Source organism: Malania oleifera, chromosome 12 (genome assembly GCF_029873635.1).
Source record: "Malania oleifera isolate guangnan ecotype guangnan chromosome 12, ASM2987363v1, whole genome shotgun sequence".
NCBI classification, from domain to species: Eukaryota; Viridiplantae; Streptophyta; class Magnoliopsida; order Santalales; family Ximeniaceae; genus Malania; species Malania oleifera.
In genome coordinates, this window is record NC_080428.1 from 86,927,150 (window position 1) to 86,949,922 (window position 22,773).

General features: G+C 36.0%; 2 protein-coding genes across 8 annotated transcripts; one reads left to right on the forward strand and one right to left on the reverse strand.

The window, feature by feature from the left end:
- The first annotated feature begins 1,038 nt into the window (after positions 1-1,038).
- LOC131145012 (protein MEI2-like 4) lies at positions 1,039-10,880 on the forward strand. Of its 5 annotated transcripts, none has more exons than XM_058094036.1 (15): positions 1,039-1,892; positions 2,584-2,676; positions 2,876-2,921; positions 4,642-4,971; positions 5,092-5,522; positions 5,681-5,839; positions 6,057-6,173; positions 6,274-6,422; positions 6,750-6,847; positions 6,945-7,352; positions 7,876-8,527; positions 9,400-9,484; positions 9,596-9,664; positions 9,767-9,946; positions 10,115-10,880. In XM_058094036.1, exons 2-15 carry the CDS (start codon positions 2,599-2,601, stop codon positions 10,271-10,273), a joined length of 2,961 nt encoding a protein of 986 aa, XP_057950019.1. In that variant the 5' UTR covers positions 1,039-1,892; positions 2,584-2,598; the 3' UTR covers positions 10,274-10,880. The 5 variants fall into 5 exon arrangements, with proteins under 5 accessions (XP_057950019.1, XP_057950020.1, XP_057950021.1 ...); XM_058094037.1 differs by having other exon boundaries at positions 1,165-1,892; positions 4,645-4,971; XM_058094038.1 differs by having other exon boundaries at positions 1,165-1,892; positions 2,882-2,921.
- Positions 10,881-11,934: 1,054 nt separating this feature from the next.
- On the reverse strand, positions 11,935-21,229 carry LOC131144410 (OVARIAN TUMOR DOMAIN-containing deubiquitinating enzyme 1). 3 transcript variants are annotated; one of them, XM_058093045.1, is made up of 11 exons: positions 21,114-21,216; positions 20,690-20,884; positions 20,153-20,260; positions 19,562-19,832; positions 18,668-18,733; positions 18,506-18,589; positions 18,286-18,408; positions 13,122-13,174; positions 12,934-12,983; positions 12,753-12,853; positions 11,935-12,477 (listed from the first exon to the last, which is right to left on the reverse strand). In XM_058093045.1, exons 4-11 carry the CDS (start codon positions 19,730-19,732, stop codon positions 12,214-12,216), a joined length of 912 nt encoding a protein of 303 aa, XP_057949028.1. In that variant the 5' UTR covers positions 19,733-19,832; positions 20,153-20,260; positions 20,690-20,884; positions 21,114-21,216; the 3' UTR covers positions 11,935-12,213. The 3 variants fall into 3 exon arrangements, with proteins under 3 accessions (XP_057949028.1, XP_057949027.1, XP_057949029.1); XM_058093044.1 differs by having other exon boundaries at positions 20,745-20,884; positions 21,114-21,179; XM_058093046.1 differs by lacking the exon at positions 20,690-20,884 and having other exon boundaries at positions 21,114-21,229.
- Positions 21,230-22,773: the final 1,544 nt, after the last annotated feature.

Here is a 22,773-nt window from a genome sequence, read left to right on the forward strand (position 1 = left end):
CTAATTTATCCATCGAACCAAATACACCTTAAATGAGGTATAGAAGAATAAAATTTGATTTTTAATTTGATAAATTAGTAAAATTCGAAATCAAACTTAAATTTTAAAAAAATTAAAAATCCAAATCTATTATTATAATAAAAATCAAATTAAAAAAAAAAGTAATAGGATTTGAATTTTTTTTTATTTTTTCCATAAGCCATTTGCACCCATGAATTGAATGAATGGTCCTAAAGAGAGAGAACAAGTGGGCAAGTTTGGGACAGGACCCATTAATCATTGAGCCCTCCAAACAAATTTGTAGGGTACCTGTCCCACTCTTTTTGATATTCATAAGTCCCCAATTATCCCAAAGTATGGTACTGCAAGGGACACGTGTCGTTAGAACAGTGACTTTGGACTCTCACACCATCTTGTACAGATACCTTGCTTTTTCTTAATTAGCCACGTAATGGTGATTATGATTGGCATAACCAAGAACCCAAGTTAGGAAAGTTACCCGACTCCTTTCCACTGCGCATTCTGCCAACTCCAACCAATTAGGCCATCACGCGTGGCCATATGATTCTGGCCACCAAAAATTTTCCCGCCTATAGTAAAATTTTATTTCTTGATTATTTTTATCTAGCAATGCTGATGGTATTTAGGGAATAAAATATAATATAAAATGATATTAAAAATTATTTAAATATAAATTCAATATCTAAAATTTATGTTTTTCAATACAATATTATTATTATTTTTTACTTTTCTCAAAATTTAAATATAAATTTTCTGAATGTTTATTGGCTAAGATTTTTCAGTGGAGACTTCTCCGTACCCATCTACCGAAACCATTTGGCGTTCATCCACCTAATAATAGATGCATAGGTAAACGGTAAAAACCATTTTCCAATAATTTAATGATCTGGAGGCAGGGGTGTTTCCGTCATTTCAATAATCATTGAAATTAATTAAGGAATCGGTCCGAAGCTGCCAGCGTGGCAATCAGAGCCGCAGTGCAGGTATATCTGAAAGGCCAACCCAAAACAAAGACTCCTATTTGCCCGCTCTTTGGACCGCCCATCCAATGATTTTTACAGCACACACCACTTTTTATAAATATTAAATATTATTTTAAAAAATAAAAGATTCGTACATACATTTTAAAAAAAAAAATTTTTGCCAAATTTTTAATAATTAAATAATAATTTTGAAATAATAAATAAAAAATAAACATTCAGATAAGGCACTTTGCGTCGTCAGATTTAACGGAGACCGCCGTCTCTTTCTCTCTCCTCGGGGAGGGATTTTTTTTTGCGCGACGATCTGATCGGAGGTGTCGGGTTTGTAGGAGAGGAGGCCGGGAGGAGGTCTGGTATGGTCTGGTCTGGTCTGGTTGTCTCTTGTCTATTTTTAGCTTCTCTCTTCTGTTGTTGAACTGTTGATCGAAGCACACCTCAATTTCCCACCCTCTCCCTCTCCGACCGAGCGGGCGAGGGTTCGGAATCTCGCCGGACACCGCCTTTCCTCGACGGCAATTCCATGGATTCCGTCGCTGGAGCTAACTGAGGAGAGAGAGAGAGAGAGAGAGGAGGGAGAGAGGACGAGAGCGTTGCAATTATTGTACAGAAGAAGAAGAAGAAGGAAAAAACAGTGGGAGTATAATAAATAATTGGAAAAACTCGTGGTTAACGTGCAATGCAGGGAAAAAGAGGAGAGAGAGAGAGATAGGGAGGGCATCGAAGCTTTGGGGGTTCTTGCACGGCACAGATGCCTAGATCCCTTCTTCAATCCCCTTGCCTTATGCCGTAATCTATTCGGTTTCTCTGCTATTTCTTCCTTCTCAAGGTCTCAGCGAGCTCGGTGGTTTCGTTTCCATTTCATTCGGCCCGGTAATTAATTTTTAAGAGGTTGGTGCTGAATTCTTGTTGCATTTTCGTTTCATGTGCTTTGTCGCGTTTTGTGTTCTGATCTTTAATTTGATCGGTTGAGCTGTTTTATTTATTTATTTGGAGTTCAAAGGCTGTGATATGTCCTCAGGTGCAGAATTCGGCGTTCGCTAGCTCTTCTGTAATTTTTCATTCGCCTTGATCCTTCATAGTCAAAATTTTCTTGAAAAGCTGTTATGTGTTTACATTGGAAGGACGTGACACGTTCATTTGCAGAATTTGAGGTTCATTTTGTGTCGTTTTGCGTTAGCCCTGATTATTCTAGTTTCAAAAAAAAAAAAAAAATCTTCAATAACAATCTCACATTTGCATTTACTGAAATACAAATAATTCCTGCTTTGCTTCCCGTTGACAGGTCTAGAATTCTGAGGATGTCCTATGTTTCTTTAATTTCCCAAATTCAATATTTTCCCCCTTCTCCTTCCTCCTTCTTGCTGCCATTCTGTTCTGCGTTTGTACCCATGAGTTTTAGTTGATTTGTTGGTTAAGCTAATTTTGGAACGTCTGTTTTGATGAATTATTCTGTACTGCCGCCATACAGATTTTCCATCTGGAGGCAAATCTTCTGAATTGTTTATAGGGGCCTGCTTACCATTGTGGTAGCTACAGATGGAAATTTCTGGATTTTAATTTTTCCTGCTGGGTTTTGTAGAGTCTGGACATCGTCATGCCATCTAAAATAATGGACCAGCAGGGGTTGCCTTCATCATCATACTTTTCGGAGGAAGTATGTTTCCCCAGCGAGGTATTGATTACCTGTACATCTTTGACTCTCACTTTTAGTTCCCCTCTAGGGGATTCATGGCTATATAACTTTATAATTGTTTAAGAATTCAAATACTGGAGTAGTTGGATGGGGTGTTTTGGACTTCAATTTTTTTCTTATTTTCTTTTTTGTGCTTTGATCATTTCAATTTCCTTTTGACTTTTTTAATACTCGGCAGAGACAGGTTGGATTTTGGAAGAGAGAGATGAGTATTGATCATTTTGGTGAGTATCTTATTCTTTTGTAATTCAGGTTCCATTATTAGGTCTCTTGTTTGTATACTGATTCCTGTATGTGCCAGTTGTTTCTGTTTTGCTTGCAAATGATCTCTACCTTCATCTGTAATTATTGGAAGAATCTGCACTAGTTGGTTGTCAAAGAAGACAATCTGTGGCTAACTTAGTGAGTCAACATACAATCTCTGAATATACTTGGGGAACTTTATGCGTGTTTTTAAGTTGGCATTCTGAATGGCGACCCTAATAAACAAGTTTGAACAATTGCAATCATAGGTGCAATGCAGACTTATCACGAGGTACCCCCAAGTCAGTCAGTAATTTGTGAAGATGGAGATCGGAGATGAATAGGGATGGTAATAAGATAGGTTGATCAGTCAAGCTACCAAACCTCCCTGTACTAGAGTTTAGCACTTTAACTATTTGGTTACGAGTTGGTTTATTGACTAGTATTGACTTATAAGTATCAAGATTAACATTAAATGTTAAATTTATTGTTATACAGAACTTCTACCAGTAGCTCATCATGTAGGGCAATTTTATTATGGAGGTATATTAAAATGGACTTAAGCAGTTAATATATATTCTCGGAGAAATGGGCAAGTAGATCCTACCATCCTATAAAGGGAAGATTGGGTTGCTACTTTCTGCTCCCAAATTACCCCTCCACCACCTAAGGCATGAATAAGAGTTTGGGCCATATTTACCAAATCATGTGCAGAGTTTGAAAGTAAAAGAAGGTGCAAGGCTTCTAATGAATGGTGTCAGAAAATCATGTTAGAATGCAGAGTCTATGGTATTATTTTAAGCTAAGTTTTTTTGTTTGTTGTTCTGTCATTACTTGAATACAACTCACAGTTTCTCATCCAAATCAATGATTTTGTGTCCAAAGTACCTGGAATTAATTGTGCTTAAATATTTTACACCAGTAAAGAAGTATGCATATAAGAGAAAATATGTTTACTGAACTTTGGGTATTATGTCCTTGATCTTCAGCATTTACAAATTTTCTAGGGGCCTCTGGCCCTCAGGCTCCATGGTCTAATAAATAGGGGATACTGAAATACTTTGCTTAGCATGATTTCCAATTAAATCATACCAGATCTCTTCAGACATCTCATCCAACTGAAGAGTAATTTCCTGCAAACCTTCATTTTTTCAGAGCTATGATTTTTTTTTTTTACAGCAGATCTCTTTTGAGTGGATTGATCTTTTTGACCTGTAATTTGTGAACAGCTTCCTTCATTTGTGTACTTGGGTTGTCCACCCGTGGTGCTCTTTAATACAATATATCTATCTTATTTTAAAAAAAAAGAATTTTTGAGCTTTATTTGTTGCATGATTCTGATATTATGTTTAAAACATTCATCTTACAATGACTCTGTTTTTATATTCTATCCTTAAAACAGTTCTCATGAATTCCTGATTTTTTTTTTCTCTGCTGGCTTTCCTGCAAAAGAATAATGTTGATGATATTGCATTTCCAAGGATATCGTGCCATTTAGATCAAAAAGGAGAAATAAATTGGAAAGGGAAAAAAATTGAAATCAACCAAACAAACTGTTTATCAAGTTAATATAATCCATGCCAGATTAATGAATGCCTGAGTTTGTCCTTGACTAATGCTTGGTGCTTTTATTGTTTTATCTTGTCTGTATACACAAACATCCTATAAATTTTGCTTTCGTTTATGGAATTTCACTAACAGCAGGCAGCAAGTCAGTCACTTCATCCCCTCTGGAAAAATTTATACCGGTGGAATCACAACCAGGGAAATTTTTGGAACGTGTGAGACCTTTCCTACACCGTGACCAGAAAATTAATATTAGCCCAGGGATACATGGTGTAGGAAATGGGGGAGCAGCTGGCTATTCTTCAACTTTATGGGGATCTTTGGATCAAGATATAGGAGGAAGATCTAATTTGAATGTGCAGTCAGCATCTTGTTTTATTGAAGGTGAAAAAATTAATATGACTGGTGCTCGGTATGAGAATAGCCTCTTCTCTAGCTCATTGTCAGAATTGTTTACAAGAAAGTGTAAGTCTACTACTCCCATCTGTTTTTTTCACATATATGAGCCAGCTTTAAGCTACTGCTGCCTTACTGATTGGGTAGATTATGAGTTATTGTTGTTTCAATTTGGTTTTTCTGATGTAGTGAAATTAGCATCAGACAATGGTTCATTAGGCCATTCTGTTGATACTGTTACCCATTATGAGGAAGATGAACCTTTTGAATCTCTAGAAGAAATAGAGGCCCAAACCATTGGAAATCTACTCCCAGATGATGATGACTTACTTTCTGGTGTGACTGATGGGCTTGACTATATCATCGAACCTGGTAGTGGAGATGATATAGAAGAGTTAGACCTTTTTAGCAGTGTTGGAGGGATGGATTTAGGAGATGACAGTTCCTATACAGGGCAAAAAAATGCTGATGTTTCTGGAGGAATGCCTAACGGTCAGGTTGGGGGATCAAGTGGTTCAATAGCTGGGGAACACCCTTTCGGTGAACACCCTTCACGAACTCTGTTTGTGAGAAATATAAATAGCAATGTTGAAGATTCCGAGTTACGTGCCCTTTTTGAGGTGCATATTGTTTCTTTGCTTCTGATGTATTTTAGTTTATAGTATATATATATATACACACACACACACACACACATATATATATATGTATATATTACTGAAATTTTCCAATATAGAATGTTGACATTATTGCTTACATTGATAACTTGACTGTGCAGCAATATGGAGACATTCGAACTCTTTATACAGCCTGCAAACATCGTGGTTTTGTTATGATCTCCTATTATGACTTAAGAGCAGCCCGAAATGCCATGAGAGCACTCCAAAACAAACCATTGAGGCGTAGGAAGCTTGACATACATTTCTCGATTCCGAAGGCATGCCACGGATTTATCATCCTTCTCGATGCATGCATTATGTTGATTTTGTTAATTTATAATCACGTTGGTCTATTTTTCATTATTAGTTGGGAATAAGGAGTCAAGGATTATCATTACTTTGCATGCATGCTTTCTGTATATCTTCATTAACCACTCATTCATATATGCATGAATCTTGTTGACTAATTGTTTCCTTATGGTTGTCTTTTCTCAGGATAACCCCTCGGAGAAAGATATTAATCAGGGCACTCTTGTTGTGTTCAACTTAGATTCTTCTATTTCTAATGATGAGCTTCATCAGATTTTTGGTGTCTATGGAGAAATTAAGGAGGTGAGCTTGTCTACTCAGTTCAAGTGTTGTGGTTATCCAAAATTCCACTTAGTAGTATCTCATATTAATGTCTTAATTGGTTCTTGTTCCTGGAGTGCAGATCCGTGAAACTCCACACCGGAGTCATCACAAGTTTATTGAATATTACGATGTTAGAGCTGCAGAAGCTGCTCTTCGTGCATTGAACAGGAGTGATATTGCAGGGAAGCGGATTAAGCTTGAACATAGTCGCCCAGGGGTTGCAAGACGGTATTATTTCCCAAAAACAATAACTCCCCTTTTTTTTTTTTCATTCTCTTTCTTGTTTTTTCTTTTACTGTAGCCCTCATAAAGTAGAATACTAAGTTCTGTGAAGGTGCAGCAAAAGCTTGAGTTTGGTGTCAAATTTTCTGTATCAGGTTTAAGCAAGACTAATGGACTTATGTTGATTCGTTTATCTATTTTTCATGTATGTTATGTTTTTTACTTTTAGGCCAATATTGCTGGGGATGGGCTTTTAGATTCCTTTGGTTAAACTTTTATTTTTTATGCTTTTTTTAGGTCTGGGGTTTACAGTTTTAATTTCATCTTCTGCAGTTTGATGCAACAATTTCCTACAGAGCTTGACCCCGATGAGTCTGGTCCATATTTGCAACAAAGTAGCTCGCCTATTAACTCTACGACAGGATTTGCTGGTATGGTTGCACTAATATAACCTGCTCATAAAGCATTAGTTCAGAATTTCAGATGAAAACCAAATTTTCATGTTTTCTCACAAAGTTTTGTTTGCAGGCCCAGTTTCACGTAGTGCACTTGCATCTAGTGGCATGGATAATGAGACTTCCCTGGGTCTCCAGACTGCCTTCCATCATGGGATCTCTTCTAGCGGCATGGAAAATGCCTTCCATCATGGGATCTCTTCCAGTGTTCCTAACAGCTTACCCTCTCTGGTGGGAATTGATTCGGTTGGAAATCAGTCTGGCCAGTCTCACGGGCACTTGAAATTTGATTTCCAAGGCAATCCAGCCTTTCATCCTCATTCAGTTACAGAGTGTAATGATGGTTTACCTAATGGAGTTCCCTGCAAACCTCCGTGCACAATGGCTTCTAATATCAGTTCCACACCGTCAGAAAGAATTGGGAATGGACAGTTGTGCAGAGTGGGCTCAAATGGGCACTCTATTGAACTCAATGAAGGCGGTAAGTTTGATGAATATGTATGCATGTCAGTTTCTTGCTTTTCAGTATCTGCTGAAGCCAAGCCAAGAGGTACCAGTAAAACTTTAAAAAATAATAATGAAGTAGAAGTTGACATGAACCATCTTGTCGCTCGGATTGAAGACCACCTCAATTTTTCTGTTTCTTTGGGTTTGCTAAACTTGTTGAAATTCCATAATAGAATTAATAGCTTGTACTGCAGAAGTTGGGGAAGCTCTTTGCTTACTTAGTGTCTGATGTGGGCTACAGTTTTCCTGTAAGCACAGGCTTTATCTGAGATCCTTCGCTTAGAACAAGGCATGCTGAAAGACCTTTTTGTTTGATGCATGAACTTATATTAACATGATCAGATATCCTTCCATTTACTTGTTTTAAAATCAGCCGAAACGTTTCTGATATCCTTTCTGATGCTGGCTTGAGATTCACCTAAGCTTTGTAATGTTGGACAAGTTGACATCTTCATATTTTTGTTGTTCTAATTTAACTGTTTTATGGTTTCTGTCAGTTTTTGGTTCTTCTGGCAATGGGAGTTGTCCACTTCCCAGGCATCAGTACATGTGGAATAGTTTACATCATCCTCGCCCACCAGGCATGATGTGGCCAAACTCACCATCATTTGTTAACGGGGTTTGTGCTGCTCTTCCTCAACCACAAATGCATGGAGTTCCCAGTGCACCATCACATATGCTGAGCACAGTTGCACCTATAAATAATCACCATGTAGGATCAGCACCAGCTGTTAATCACTCTCTGTGGGACAGGCAACATGCTTATGCAGGGGAATCTCCAGAGACCTCTGGTTTTCTCCCAGGTTCTCTTGGGAGTATGAGAATTCCCAACAGCTCACTGCATCCTTTGGATTTTGTTCCTCATAACATACTTATGCGCGTTGGTGGGAACTGCATGGATGTACAAATTCCCCCTAAAAATGTTGGACAGCACTCTCATCATCAGAGGGGCCTGATGTTTCCTGGAAGAAACCAGATGATTCCCATGATGAGTTCATTTGATCCTCCCAATGAACGGGGTCGGAGCCGTAGAAATGAAAGCAGTTCTAATCAAGCTGACAGCAAGAAACAGTATGAGCTTGATATTGACCGCATAGTGCGTGGGGAAGACAACCGGACTACACTTATGATAAAGAACATTCCTAATAAGTATGCTACGATTTGCTTTATTTCTGTGTCCATATTTTATATTTCTGAAAGTTGGATGCATTTTCTTATCCTTCAAATTCACTTATTCTCAAGTACATATTTTGTGTAATATTAATTGGATAGCTCTGAGGTACAAATAGATAATTTGTGGTGTTGTCAAGTCAGGCTTGGCACGTGAATATGATTGGCAAGGATGATTGGCACAACACCGAGAGGCATTCACTCCATTATTTCTACATATTCATCTGTCTGCATCTCTATGCATATGTTTCATGTTGCATGTTTTTAATATGTCCTTTGCATAGGCTTATCATACTGAAAGAGATTCTCTCCATCTCTATTGGTTTGATGTCAACTGTCATATTTTGCTTGTTATCTTAAAATTTGTCCTTTCCTTTTTCTTGCAACTCATGTTAAAATTAATGTTTTCATAATATGATTTTCCCCCATTTTTATGCTGCAGTTGGTTTAGATGTACATGCATTTTATGCATGACATGTTATGACATGTATGATAAGTGATTGCTTAGACAGCAGCTGGGCTAGCTCCTACTTTCCTAAATGTATGGACTACTGTGATTTACTGCAAAATGGAACTCTTCGTGTTCTTATAAGTACCATTAAGTTGATGGATTGATCTTTTATTTTTTGGGTACTGACTGTCCTAGTTGGCTTGTTAGGCCTATAAGCCTATTCAATGATGTTGTTATGCCGTGGAACAGTTTTGACTTTTGATAGAACAGTAGATTTATATTCCATGTCAGGTGCTTACAGTTGATATAATTGCTAACAGTTATGTTGGAGGTGACCCAAAGAAATGTTTCATATTCATGAGTGTTTTAGCTCACCAATTTTCTTTCGCGGATTTTGCAGATATACTTCAAAGATGCTTTTGGCCACAATTGATGAACGCCATCGAGGAACTTATGATTTCATTTATTTACCAATTGATTTCAAGGCAAGTCCATTGCCCCTTTTATTCTTAGAAGTTGATTAATTTTTTTCTATGTTAATTCACCTGTTGTCCACATATGTTTATTCATTAGGCATTTGCCTCTTTTTTTGGTAGAATAAGTGCAATGTGGGATACGCATTCATCAACATGACAGATCCTAGCCAGATTATTCCTTTCTATCAGGTTTGTTTCAGTTAATCTGTCTGAGGATATAAACTGCTTATTACTGTGGTTTATAATTTATAGACTAGAGATCAATTGAAAAAGTATAATTCAATCTTGCAGGCATTCAACGGAAAGAAATGGGAGAAGTTCAATAGTGAAAAGGTGGCATCTCTTGCATATGCTCGCATACAGGGAAAATCTGCTCTCATTGCTCATTTCCAGAATTCAAGCTTGATGAATGAGGATAAGCGTTGTCGTCCTATTCTCTTCCATACTGATGGGCCCAATGCAGGTGATCAGGTATGAACATCAATGATTACATGCATTGGGTAGGCTGGCTCTGTAATTTTCAGACAACTCCCCACCCACCTCACCCACCTCATAAAGGGGGGAAAAAAGGAAAAATAAAGATAATATTAGCACAAGGATGAAGAAGACAGATCATATGCTGACCTTATCTCTGTGCAGGTGCCCTTCCCAATGGGGGTTAATGTTCGATCTAGACCAGGTAAAAGTCGTAGCAGCACCACTGAGGAGAACCATCAAGAAAGCCCTCCAATTTTGGAAAACAAGGAGGAACCTTCTAATGGAGACTCATCTTCTGGTTCCATAAAGGAGTTGGACTGAATAAGCTAGCTATTCCCTTCAATTTTGTGGACACTAACCTTATAGTACTGGAGGGGAGTAACAAGAATCAATTCCATCCAAATTCTAGTATCATGTATTGTGGGTGGCTGACCAAAAGAAAATTTTTGATGCTTTGGAGAAGCCTCTCAAAAACAAGATATTCCAGTTTCCTTGGGGTTTTGGGCTTCCAAGTTTTGGATGATCTTGAGTGTTATTTAAAAGAAAATTTCTTAAATGTGTATAGGGGTTTGTGAGCAATGAAGATATGGTTCACTGCAGTTTGAGGAGGCTTCCCTGCAATATCTTTTTTTTTTTTTGTTTCCCCTTTAATTTTTTTGTATTTTCCTTTCTTATTTTTTTTGGTTTTTGTTGGTGATTTGAAGCTGGTGTGTAGTTGCTGAGATGAAGATAAATGGCTGGAATTTTTTGAAGTGGTCATCTGAAGGTTTGTTGTACACTTAATGTACTCTTCTTTGTACTTGTACCTGTCTTTCCGGAGAGATTTTTGGGCCTTTCTTTCTAGATGTTGATATTCTTAATCTGGAAAAGTGTTGACGTAATTGTATGTGCTAATTTTGTAATGCAAAACAAAAAAGTTGATTCAGAATTATGGATACTGTCGTCAAATTCTAATCGTACGGATCACAGAGAGGACACCTATACATTAGTAGTGTCAATAATTTGTTTGTCCTTTATTTTCTCACCATCTAAAAAGCTTTTAAAAATTAAAATTTATTTGAATGCAGTTGCAAATTGATAAAAAAAAAAAAAAAGAGGTTAATGACGTAAAATAACATAAAAAAAATATACATGTGACATATCTTAGCTACGTTTAGACATTTAATAGCCAAACCAGGGAGGAAAAAAGGTTATTTTTTAATATTTTCCCTGGTTTTCTTCATGTTTTCCACGTTGTAAATGGAATAGTTTTCCAAAAATCTCCCATTCTTTCTCATGAGATTCAGGTGCAAGTGGGTGGTTTGACAACTTGAGTTTGTGAGGAATGATGCAATAAGCATTTGTCGAGCTGATGGCGACAGATTTGAAAATTTACAAGGAAAAATATATTTAACCCTTCTAAGGTTAAGAGCAAATAACAAATTAAGAACAGTATCTTTTATCTCTTATCTTTTCACTCTGGCCGACACTATTATTTGACTAGAATGAGTGGTCAAAATAATTTGTTCATTAAATAATCAAATTGGTTGCCACTCGCCAACCCCACAAAGTGTTGCAGTTTTTGGATGAAAGATGACCTAACCGCTAGCCACATGATAGGCCTAATTTAAATAGACGTGGCAAAATGGTCGGATCAGTAGTGAACCAGCCAAACACCAAGGAATTCATATTCCATACAACTGAATATATATATACTTGATTTTACTTATTTACATTGAATTGATGAGCCCTCCATGCTACTCCCGACCCTTTTAACGGTAGTAATATGTTAAGTTCTCACCATGGATTGGTGAATTCTCTATGCTACTCAATTAATCTTAACCACAACTATTGCATTTGGATTGTTTTGTGACCAATTTAACATTCATTGGCCAATTCAATAAACAGATTCATTCTTCTTTGTCCTTTTGAGGTCAGGACGGGATTTGTGCAGGCTCAATAACCAAAAACATCCTGGAGAAATTTGAGTAGAGTGCACAATATCAGACAAACCAGAGACGGGCAATGCCAATTTTATATGGTTCAGAAAGCAAATGCAGAATCTACAATCTTCTTCTCGCGGCAGTTTCATCTAGATCAGAAAACACAAGCTCAAATTGAAATTTAGAACAATACCATGTCTTAGCAGTCTCATGTCAAAGTCCTGATTACACAGCCCAGATGCATGTGAAGAAAGATAAAAGCATTTTACACTCAATCATTGCATCCGGCGTCCTATCAATTGACAGAATAGGACAGGCTTGCCAGCACAGGTGAGAATGTCACTTGGGATAAAGAATGTCATAGTGACCTGGTCGATATAGCAATGTAATGGAAGCATCAATCGCCTTAGAACTACTGCCTTTGGCATCAGGATGATCACCAGAAGTAGGAATGAAGTCATGATGATTTACGCTGACACCAGTATCACACGAGCTGCGGTCTAGGTATACAACACGGATTGGCACACCTAAGGCATCTGACAGGGCAGTAATGTGCACATGATCGCTCTCTTCGCCCATTGGTTCCACCGAGGATTTGCAAAACTACGATAAAACAGAAAATCCCCCCAATATTAGTATCAAACTAGAGTAGTTAAAAATTTGAATTGCTAGAACAGCAGATGTTTGACCATGCAAAGTAGTGTTTTAGTAATTCAAATAAGAATGGCAGAAACTTCCCAAAATGCTCCAGTGAAAGTAGGATGTAATGAGACTACAGTTATAATTTATTCCAATTATGGACAAATATGCAACTGTTCCTCTCTACAGCCAAATATAGACTTGGTGAAACAGGTATGCTGAACATGTGTCAAACCAACCTGCTCCACAGTGGTATTTGATAGCCCCATTATGAATGGTTCAAAAAACTCAGACCGTTTACGTATTTCACCGGAGGTAACAAATCTGAAGAACATCACAACTAACCAACAAATTTTGTCAGGGAATATAGCAATTATCTGGTATATCAATATCTTCCAATGTTCCAAGTCATTCACTCACCATAGTCGGATATCGACTGATCTCGACTCCTCTGTAGGAGCTCATCATGACTGAAAGGAAATAAGAATTTGTTATAACTGCACGTACAATTGGAATAACCAGCCAACTAGAAAATGTGGCAAAAAGGTACACCATTCACTTTGCCACTATTACTGCCACGATGAAGGATCAAATAAAGAGGTCAACACCTTATTGAAGTTGCAGAACCTTCAAGAACGCTTTCCAGCTGCTCAAGGAATAACTGAAAATTTTCACATGGATTGAGAGTTAGAAGCTCCCTATAAAGAATAGAAAATCTAAAGAAATAAAAGTTTCAATGGAAAATATGGCAGCATCTCAGTGAGAGTAAACTGAAAAGAAAGCTGCAAAGATTTTACAGTTCTAACTAGAATAGAGAACACATCTATAATGTCCATTCTTTCCTTTTCTTTTTTCTTTTCTTTTCTTCTTTTTTTTTTTTAAATAGAAAACAGAACTTCATTGAGACAAGGAAAGATACAAGGAAGCAGAACAAGAAGTCCTCAAACAAAAAATTAAAAAAAATAATAATAAAATAAAAAACCAGCATTAACTTAACAACGCCACCCAATATAAGTTAACATCTTGAAAACAACAACCCTAAATCCGCCTACACTATAGCCCAAAAGGAAGCCAATTATCAAATTCTGTTCCAGGGAAGATCCCTTCACAAGTTTTTCCCACTTTTTCCAGAAAATATTCTAGCATTCATTTCCAACCAAATTCCCCCAAGAACACCACAGACAGCATAACCCCACAGCTTCCAACATCCTTCCCTTTTCCAGAACAAACAAAAAAGATATTTAAACGCTCCTCCACCAATTTCGGACAAACCCCTAATTCACCAAGAGCCCCAAAAAGACAGTTCCACAATCAACAAGCAAATGAACAGTGTAAAACCAAATGAGATGCATCCTCAGAGCTATTTCCACACATGAGACATAACTGGAAACAACGCTTAGAAGTCCTACTTTGCAGCAGGTTGTTGGAGTTAACACTCTTGAGGGCCACCAACCAAACAAAAGCCTTAATCTTAGAGGGACTTTGGCATTGCATATGCCCTGGAAAAGAAGAAAAGACACAAGAGAATTAACTAAATAAGAGAAGAAAGGTTTACATGAATAGCCCCTAGAGGAATCCAAATTCCAAATTTTAATCAGTCCCAGTAGAGATATTGCAACCGTCCAACACAATGTGCAAAGAAGACAGCTCCTCCCAACTCAACATCACTCTAAGACCATTATAAAATAAAAATCCCAAGAAAAGGAGTCCATCTCAATAATAAGGAAAGAGGAAATCACATCATCATGGTAAGAAGAAAGACGATACAAATGAGGAAAAGAACAAGAGATGATGCAACTTCCTTGAAAGACAATCCCCTTTATTTTCTTTTAATATGGAACTAGCCCTTAATCAAATAGAGGAAAACACTCTCAATCAGGTGAATTGGCAGAAAAATATTCTTGTAACTGACCCCACTTAGTGGGATTTAAGGCTTGTTGTTGTTTTTGTTGTTTTGTAACAACGAGGAACTAGCCTTGAAGCTAGCTGGGCAAGGAGAACCAAGGGAAAATACAATAATTGAAAGAAGACAAATCCATGATCTTTTTTTTTAAAAATAAAAAGGAAATTATTTAACAAGAAGAAGAATTTACAAGGGGTGGAGGATCAGAAGTCCCCCTAAAAGAAACAAAAAATAATTACAATTAGCCCCCCTCCAACTCCATCCCATTGAAGACTAGAGGGAATTGTTTTGCTGTTGAAAATCCTAACGTTCCTTTTGCTCCACAAAATCCAAAAGTGGGCAAAAACAGCCTCTCCACGACCAGCCCTTTCTTGCTCCCCCCAAAATCTATCACACCGAGAAAGTATCAATGATCTGAGGAAGAACCATTGAGAACTTTTCGAAGAATCATGCACAATCTTCATCTAGGGCAGGCATCTCTTGGGCCCAAATTGTTTCAGGTGAAAAGGTGCAAGCTGCAGGGAAGGAAGGAGAGGAGAAGTTGAAGATATTGATTGACCAGAGCATCCAAACCATGCTTTGCAAAAACTCTCGGAGGCCTATAACACACAGAAAAATTGGGAGTTGGGATTTCTGACTTGGAGAACAAAGGAAAATAAGTGGGCGAGTCCAATGGCAGTGATGGTGCTTCTCCAGATCTTGATAACGACAGAATGCTTCTCTCTCCCCCTCAAACTTCGAAAATAAGGAACTTCTGATTGAGCACTTACGGAGAGCAGGAGGTGTGACAAATCACATATTCTCAGGAAACAGAGGATACTTCTTCTCTTAAGGCTGCTATTGGTGAATCTGAACGTGAGGAAGGGGACGAAATGGACTCACAGGCTCCAATCCTGGACATTCAGGGTGGCAAAGCTGCTAAGGGTGCTCAATGTTTAGATTAATCTTCGACTTTTGAAGGAACCTAGCCAGAACAAATCAGACTCATCTCCAGTGGCTCTCCTTTATAAATTCCAAGCTCAACCCTTGTTTCCATCCCAGATAGTCTGGTTCATAACCCTGGGAATGAATCTGTCAAGACCTCTTTGAAAAGCGTGGCTAATCCAGCAGGTATGCTTTTCATTCCAAAGCATTCTGACTACACCTAATACACCGTTGTGCAAAGGGGTTAGCCAAGGAAGGGAACATGCATATTATGGTGTGGGATGAAACTGAAGCAGGAAAGGAATTAAGGAATGGAATTAAGGGGAGGATGGAATTGTTTCTGGAATGCAATTACTGCGTCTGATTAGAGTAACACGGAATGACTGTAGGAATCTCAATTTCGATTTCTTTCCAATATTTCACATTTAGTATTCTTTGATGACTTCTATAATGGAATAAAAAATAAGCTTTTTTATTTATAAATACCCTATATAATTATTTAATTTTGTTATTCTTATTTATAATAGCGATTAATATTAGTTTTATCATTATTTTTGTATTTTTATTATTATTTATAATATTATAATAATAATTGTCCTTAAAACAATAATAATTATTTTCTTCTTATTATCATTGCTCTTGTTGTTATTATTATTTTTATAATACTAGATATTATGTTATTGTAATTTTAACTTTATTGAAAAGGCATCAAGGGGATGCCAGCTCCCCTCCCAAAAATCAAAGATTACATCATAATCATTATTTTTTATTTTTTTATTAATTATTATCCTTAAAATAACAATAATAATAATTTTGCCTTCTTTATTATTATTGTTATTATTATTTTATAGCAATAAATATTATTGTTATTTTAATTATTCAGTTACCATTATTTTTATTATAATAATAATTAGTATTAATATTATTTGTTGTTTTTAATTGAATATTATTATTTTTATAACAGTGAATGTTATTAATGTAATTATAATTTTATCATTGTTATTATTTTTTATCATAATAAATATTATTGTTATTGTAATTATTATTAGTTGACATAGTTGTTGTTATTATTTTTATAATAATTATTATCCTTAAAATAACAAGAATTACTATTTTGGCCTTTTTATTATTAATATTTCTCTTCTTATTATTGTTATTATTAATATTATTGTTATTGCAATTATTATTAGTTATATTTTCATTATAATAATAACAAAAATAAGTACTATTACTATTTGTTGTTTTATAATATTTTTTTATTATAAAATGAGTTTTATTCCATGGAATGAAGATGCATTCTAGTTCATTTAGATTGGAATCATGATTCAAATGTTTGCAAGAATCGTATTCCGGCTGAAATGTGATTTCGCCCTTGATTCCACAAACCAACGCAGGAATACGACTCCATTCTTGAAATTTGATTCCATTTCAGGCTTGATTCTGCAAACCAAACAAGGGGTTCTTGATGAGTTGGGACTTAGCCTTGCAACACATGAGGGGGAAATGGTTAGGATGGTCGTGGACGGGGGAGGGGAAAAGATCCTCAAAGTTGAGCAGAGAGTTAAGTAGGCTTGTCTCCTCAGTCAATTATGGTACAGGAAGGAGGTGTTTAGTTAATGCTAGTAGTTATCAATGAAAATCATTTCTTGGAATGTTCAAGGGTTAGGAAGTACTAGGAAGCAGAGAGTTGTGAGAGACTTAATCAATCGAATTTCTCCTAACATTTTGTTCATATAAGAATCCATGACCAAATAGTAGATGCTTTCTTGGTGAGAAGCATCTAGGAGTCGATGCTTAGATATTAGGTGTTCTTTCCCTACTCAAGCTTTTGGAAGGGCAGATTATTGTTAGGACACTTGGTTGCATCTGTTAGGGATTGTGTTGTAGGTCACTTCTCACATTCCATGTTGCTAGAAGTGAAGGGGTTTGGGAAATTCATGGTTTTCATTTGTTTATGAAATCATACTTATCTCTTTGAGGGCTTCTTTTTTTATTTTTTTTATGAGCTGGCTAGTCTTTTCAGCCTTTGTAATCTGCATTCTGCATTGGGTTTAATCAAATCCCCCAAAACTGAGGCTGCAAGTATAAGCCTAATGCAGGTTCAGCCTCTGAGAAAAACTCATCCAGGTGTTTAGAAAAGCAAGAAATGGGAAACAGCAGGTCCTCCAAAGACGATGCATACCACATTAAGATTCACTCTCTCATGATTCCAACGAAATATATGGATCCTACTGAAAAATCCTTCCCGTTTCTTATTCATTTATTTCTGCTTTGTTCTTGATTCTAAACGGAGATCCCAGTGCATGAAGCTCCCATGTATGCAAGGTTCAGGGAAGCAGCGGACTATGATAGGTCTATAGTATAGCCTTATCTTGCATTTTTGCAAGAGAGGGCGTTTCCATGCCTCAAACCTGTGACTAGAGGTCACATGCAACACTCTACCATTGTGCCACGGGTCCCCTTCTTTGTTCTTCTTTCTATATTTTTTAATTTTTAATTTTTAATTTTTTTTGGAGGGGTGTAATGGGGGAAGGACAGGGTTTGGGGTTCAAGCTCTAGGGAAGACCATGCAGTCCACCTTTTGATGTGTGCTCCTTCTCTGACTGTATCTCCTGTGTGGTCGATTCCATGGTATTAAAGTAAGGTTTTTCTATCCTGAGACCAGTAGGTTCCTATGCGCCCCCATGTGAACTACTTATCTTGATCATCAACCAATCCTTTTTCAAAACAAAGGCTTAAGAACAATAAATAGCTTAAACTGAGATGAATTACTGGAATACAACAAATGTATCTGCTAGAAGTGTCAATTTATTGTTAATTGAATCCTATTTGCAAGAGCAGAGAATCAAGAATTTAGAAGAGTGCCAAAATAATCACTTGCAAACAAGAAAATGTATCTAAAGAGCTTAAGAATTAGATAATATATATAATGGTTCAAGGATTACCGCAAAAAAATCTTCAAAGGTAAACTCAGCATAACCCAGACTTTGAAGCGTCTTTCTGCATCCCTCAACATTTGCACTGATACGACGAACTTCTGCTTGATCTTGTGATTTCAAAATATACTCCTATTTCACCAATTCTCAGATTTTTAATGTCCATGTTTTATTACTTCAGCTTTCATCACAACAAGAGAAGACTCACGATGCATATATCAAGTCATACCAGGTATGCAAACATAAAACTTCGAAAGAAGCAGTTCCCATCTCCTCTTGTTCGCCTGATGGCAGCATAGTTTTCAGCAAGCATCTGCACATACGATAAAGATAATCATTTAGTAGACCAAGATTTAGCTACAAGAACCACAAAACACACACAATAAAAAACCTTTATTTTTTCAATTAATATGGGACTTCCAGATTGATATTCAGCCGCTAATGTCGAGAGAGGTTCCTGCAGTTTCAGTAAAATAAAAATTATTAAATCATATGAAAATTCACTCACAAATTCATATCAACTAAAACTTAATGGTGCTGGTGACAGTTTACAGCTGAAATCACAGAAGCCATTGAAGCACACTGAAAAATGTATCAATATATAAATTCAAAATGTCTTAGACATGAAAAATGGGCAGAAATATCACAATATCCACACATGCCAACCCCCACCCTAAAAGAAAAAAAGAGAATTATTAAAGGGGAAGAAAACCCCCACAGAATTGAAAAAAAACAAAAAATGAAGTAACATGAAACAATAGACATTCATAGCCTGATTCTTAAATCTTCCAAAACTAAAACATTATTCAGACCTTCATGATATCGGTTTAGTTCTAAAGATGCAAGATAATTGTGTCTTATAATGAAACATCTAGTGACACATTAGACAAGGGGTGTGGGTGACAACAAAGCATTTAGGACTTGAAAGATGAGGATTGAATATAGCAAAAAGGAGTACTTTGTGCTGGCAAGTGCAAGCACTAAAGCAAGATTCCTATTTAAGTTTTGATACAAAAATGCCAATTGAGATATCTAGATAATTATCAATAACCCATTGACATTCTCAAAATTACATACATATAATCAATATACCAACCAACTTACCAGGACCACCCAACAGGTACAAATAAATCAGAAGAACTCAGAACTTGAAACCCATAATTGCAACTAGTCACAATAATGTGATATATAAAATCACACCAGATCTGGAAACCCAGAAGCAGCACAAGTTGAAGGCACATATAGATAGCTGATAAATCTTCAAGGCAATTAGGATTGTACTTGCCTTGTCACCAACAAATGGACTTTTCTCAGCTTCCTCAGCCCGGATTGCAGACTGCTGTTGCATGATTTCATCATCCCTGAAATTCGCCCAATTGTTGATTTCAGATGATGGAATAGACGTTACGGAGTCCGTATCTCCTACATCTGCCACGGGCTCCTCTTGATTTTGCATTTTCTCTTGAAGCAAATGACAAAAATCACAAGCTTCGTTCAATCACTCGAAAACTGCAGTGTGGATCACTTAATTATATGCACTTGCAAGTACCAACAGCCTGCTCAAAAAGTGAAAATGAGTCAAATATCACCTTCTTTCCAAATAAGCTATTTATGGAAAGAGAAAATGAGAAATAAAGTACAAAAATGAGTGAACAAGAAATATATTTGTATTGTAAAAGTATTGAAAGTGTTTAATTACTTCAAAACTTATTCAAAGGCAAATGAGATGAAAAATTGTTCCTTGTTTTGGAAATGTTGACCTAAATGTCATCCAGGATATCTAAAGCAATTGATAAGGAATCAAAAGACGCGTGCTTTTCATAACTCTTTGTTTCTTGAACAGTACAACAGCGACAAGATAAAAGCATCCACGTACCTGTTTGAACGTCAAGACTGATACTGCTTCTACAACATCACTAATATCAGCTTGCTTGACCAGATCAAAGAATGCTGCATATCTTTCTTGCTAGGAATCTCAAATTAGCTGGAACAGTAACACTTGACGTCAGTTTTGCAATTTCTTTTAATTAAACAAATCAAGTACCAAAATATATTCTTCTTTTAAAAGATTTTAAAAGTGAGCAAAAATTTTATTGAAATTAAGAAAAATTCCTAAATATAGAAACAGATCACTGAAGAAATCTAAATATTCTGAAAATTTATTGAATAAACGAATCTTTAAAATTAAGAAAGACTTTGAAAACAAGATGCAGATCACCAGAGAAATCTGAATATTCGGAGTTGGAATATCTATTTTCTTTGTTATGCTGATAATTCATCCAGCCTACTGATGAACCAATGCATCGGACGGGAAACTAAATGCATTTAGTAGTTTAAAAAGAAAAAGAACCAAACAAGAGAAATCACAGAACCTGGACAGGAAAGAACAAAAAAAAAAACAGAGGGCGATTACCAGAGTAAAGTGCAGTAGTGACTCAAAAGCAAACGCAGATCCCTAATTGGCTTACAATTTACATTGTCCAATTCTTTAGGGAATCGAATACGCCTCTATTGGCAGTTTCCCGCAGCACCTTCTTGGCATGCGGATCTTTGTTTGTTGATAGGCGATTATAGTTGTTGAAAACTTTGCTTCTTCATGCACAAAGCCCTAATCGAATACAAAGCTCAATGCCAGTGATGAACAGCCAGTACCAGTGGATTCTTACTATTATCACAAAGAATGAGTGCGTGCGCGTGCGCGTGCGCGTCTGCGTGTGCGTCTGCGTGTGCGTCTGCGTCTGCGTCTGCGTCTGCGTGTGTGCGTGTGTGTGTGTGTGTGTGTGTGTGTGTGTGAGAGAGAGAGAGAGAGAGAGAGAGAGAGAGAGAGATTTGCGTACCCTGATAGCTTCTTCTCTCTTTAGTTGCAGGAGGAAAAATGGCGGAGCATGGTAGTCTGTTTAAGTCTTGAAGAGAAGAAATATCAATTTAGGGATTTGCCGCAAAATTTCAACGCTTTTTTAATTATTTTTTGTTAGTACCATTTCTGCTCCACATTTTATGTTTTTGCATTTATTTTCATTCTTAATTTTGAGTTTCGTTATCAATCTTTAACTACTGCAATAAAAATTTTAATTAAAAAATTTTCATTTTCATTTCTTATGGTATTATAATTGAATTTTTGTTATCAATCTTTAAATATTGTAATAATATTTTAATTAAAAATTTTATTTCTCAAGGTATTTTATTAATATAATTTATTATTATTAGAGACTTATAATTTAATAAAAAAAACTTATTTTTCGTGTCAAGCAATTAAGAAGATGAATCAAAATATTAAATTTAAAACTCCCAATCATTAACAAGTCAATTTATCTAAATTTGCCAAAAAAATTTAAAAAAACAAAAAAGACACAACTAGGTCAAGATACTTGATTTTCACCTCAACTAAAAAAAACTTATTGGTGATACTTTTAAATAGTTCAAGACAAAATTTATAATTGGGTCACATAAATAATGTTTGAATTTAGTATGCAATGCTTAACGTCCTTGGAACATTTTTATGTTACCAAATCATTGTGCACGTGATAGATCAAACACAAGTAAATATTAGAGTGTTTAATGGTATCTCCAAATATTTCTAAATTTGAAATGACAAAATCAAACATATTATCATGTTGTGCTTGGGAAAATGAATTTTAAGATTTAAGTTTGATTTGTGTGAATTTAGGCAAAATGTTGCTAACTATATTATAATTTATTGTACTTTGTTCAAATCAGGTGGTAAGGAGATTCCTTAGAAGGTCGCTTACAACGGTGGATCTGAAGTTCAACCCCTGCTGCTTACAGCGCACATCCAGATTTATCTCTTACATGTTGGTTGTGGGCACACACATGCGTGAGATTAGTCTGGTGCATAAGGCTAGGAAACCCGACGTATTTTAAAAAAAATCTATACAAATCCAATTTTAAAGCCTTTCCCAAATATGAGATAATTATATTTAAAACTCAATTCATAGATTCAAAGCTACATTTAATGTTCAAAACTTAATCCGTAGTTTTGTTAGACATCCCCTCTATATTCATCATGCTCAAATAAAGGATAAAGGATCAATTAAGAGAAAACTTTAACAAAAATTGAAGTTTTTTTCTCTCTCATTTTTTGGTGCAAATATTAAATTGTATTACATTTTTAACGGTATATCCACAATTATAAAACATCCATAATTTATATAATGACAATTATCAATGATCAAATCATTAAAACATGGGTAGACATAAAATATTGCATCTAATACATACACATTGTAGTAATAGAAAAGTTCACCATAATTTTTATTTTTATTTAAAATTATTTTTTTATATATTTGAAATTATTCCCATATTTTTTTTCATAAACTTATGATTTTTTTAAATGAAAATGTCGAATCATAAATTGACTAATTATCACTTGAATATTTAGTCCATCAATCTCTTGCAATAAGTCTCCATTCGAAAATAGGTTTGGTCTCAATTGCCATGAACCAAATCCAAGACTACCATACTAATAATTTGTTCTAA

Coding starts and splice junctions, on each gene's coding strand:
- LOC131145012 (XM_058094036.1), top strand. CDS start 2,599: ATGCCATCTAAAATAATGGACCAGCAGGGGTTGCCTTCATCATCATAC. Junction 2,677..2,875: donor AAGTATGTTTCCCCAGCGAG/GTATTGATTACC, acceptor AATACTCGGCAG/AGACAGGTTGGATTTTGGAA. Junction 4,972..5,091: donor AGAATTGTTTACAAGAAAGT/GTAAGTCTACTA, acceptor TTTCTGATGTAG/TGAAATTAGCATCAGACAAT.
- LOC131144410 (XM_058093046.1), bottom strand. CDS start 19,732: ATGCAAAATCAAGAGGAGCCCGTGGCAGATGTAGGAGATACGGACTCC. Junction 18,734..19,561: donor GTCCATTTGTTGGTGACAAG/GCAAGTACAATC, acceptor CTGAAACTGCAG/GAACCTCTCTCGACATTAGC. Junction 12,478..12,752: donor CAAATACCACTGTGGAGCAG/GTTGGTTTGACA, acceptor GTTTTATCGTAG/TTTTGCAAATCCTCGGTGGA.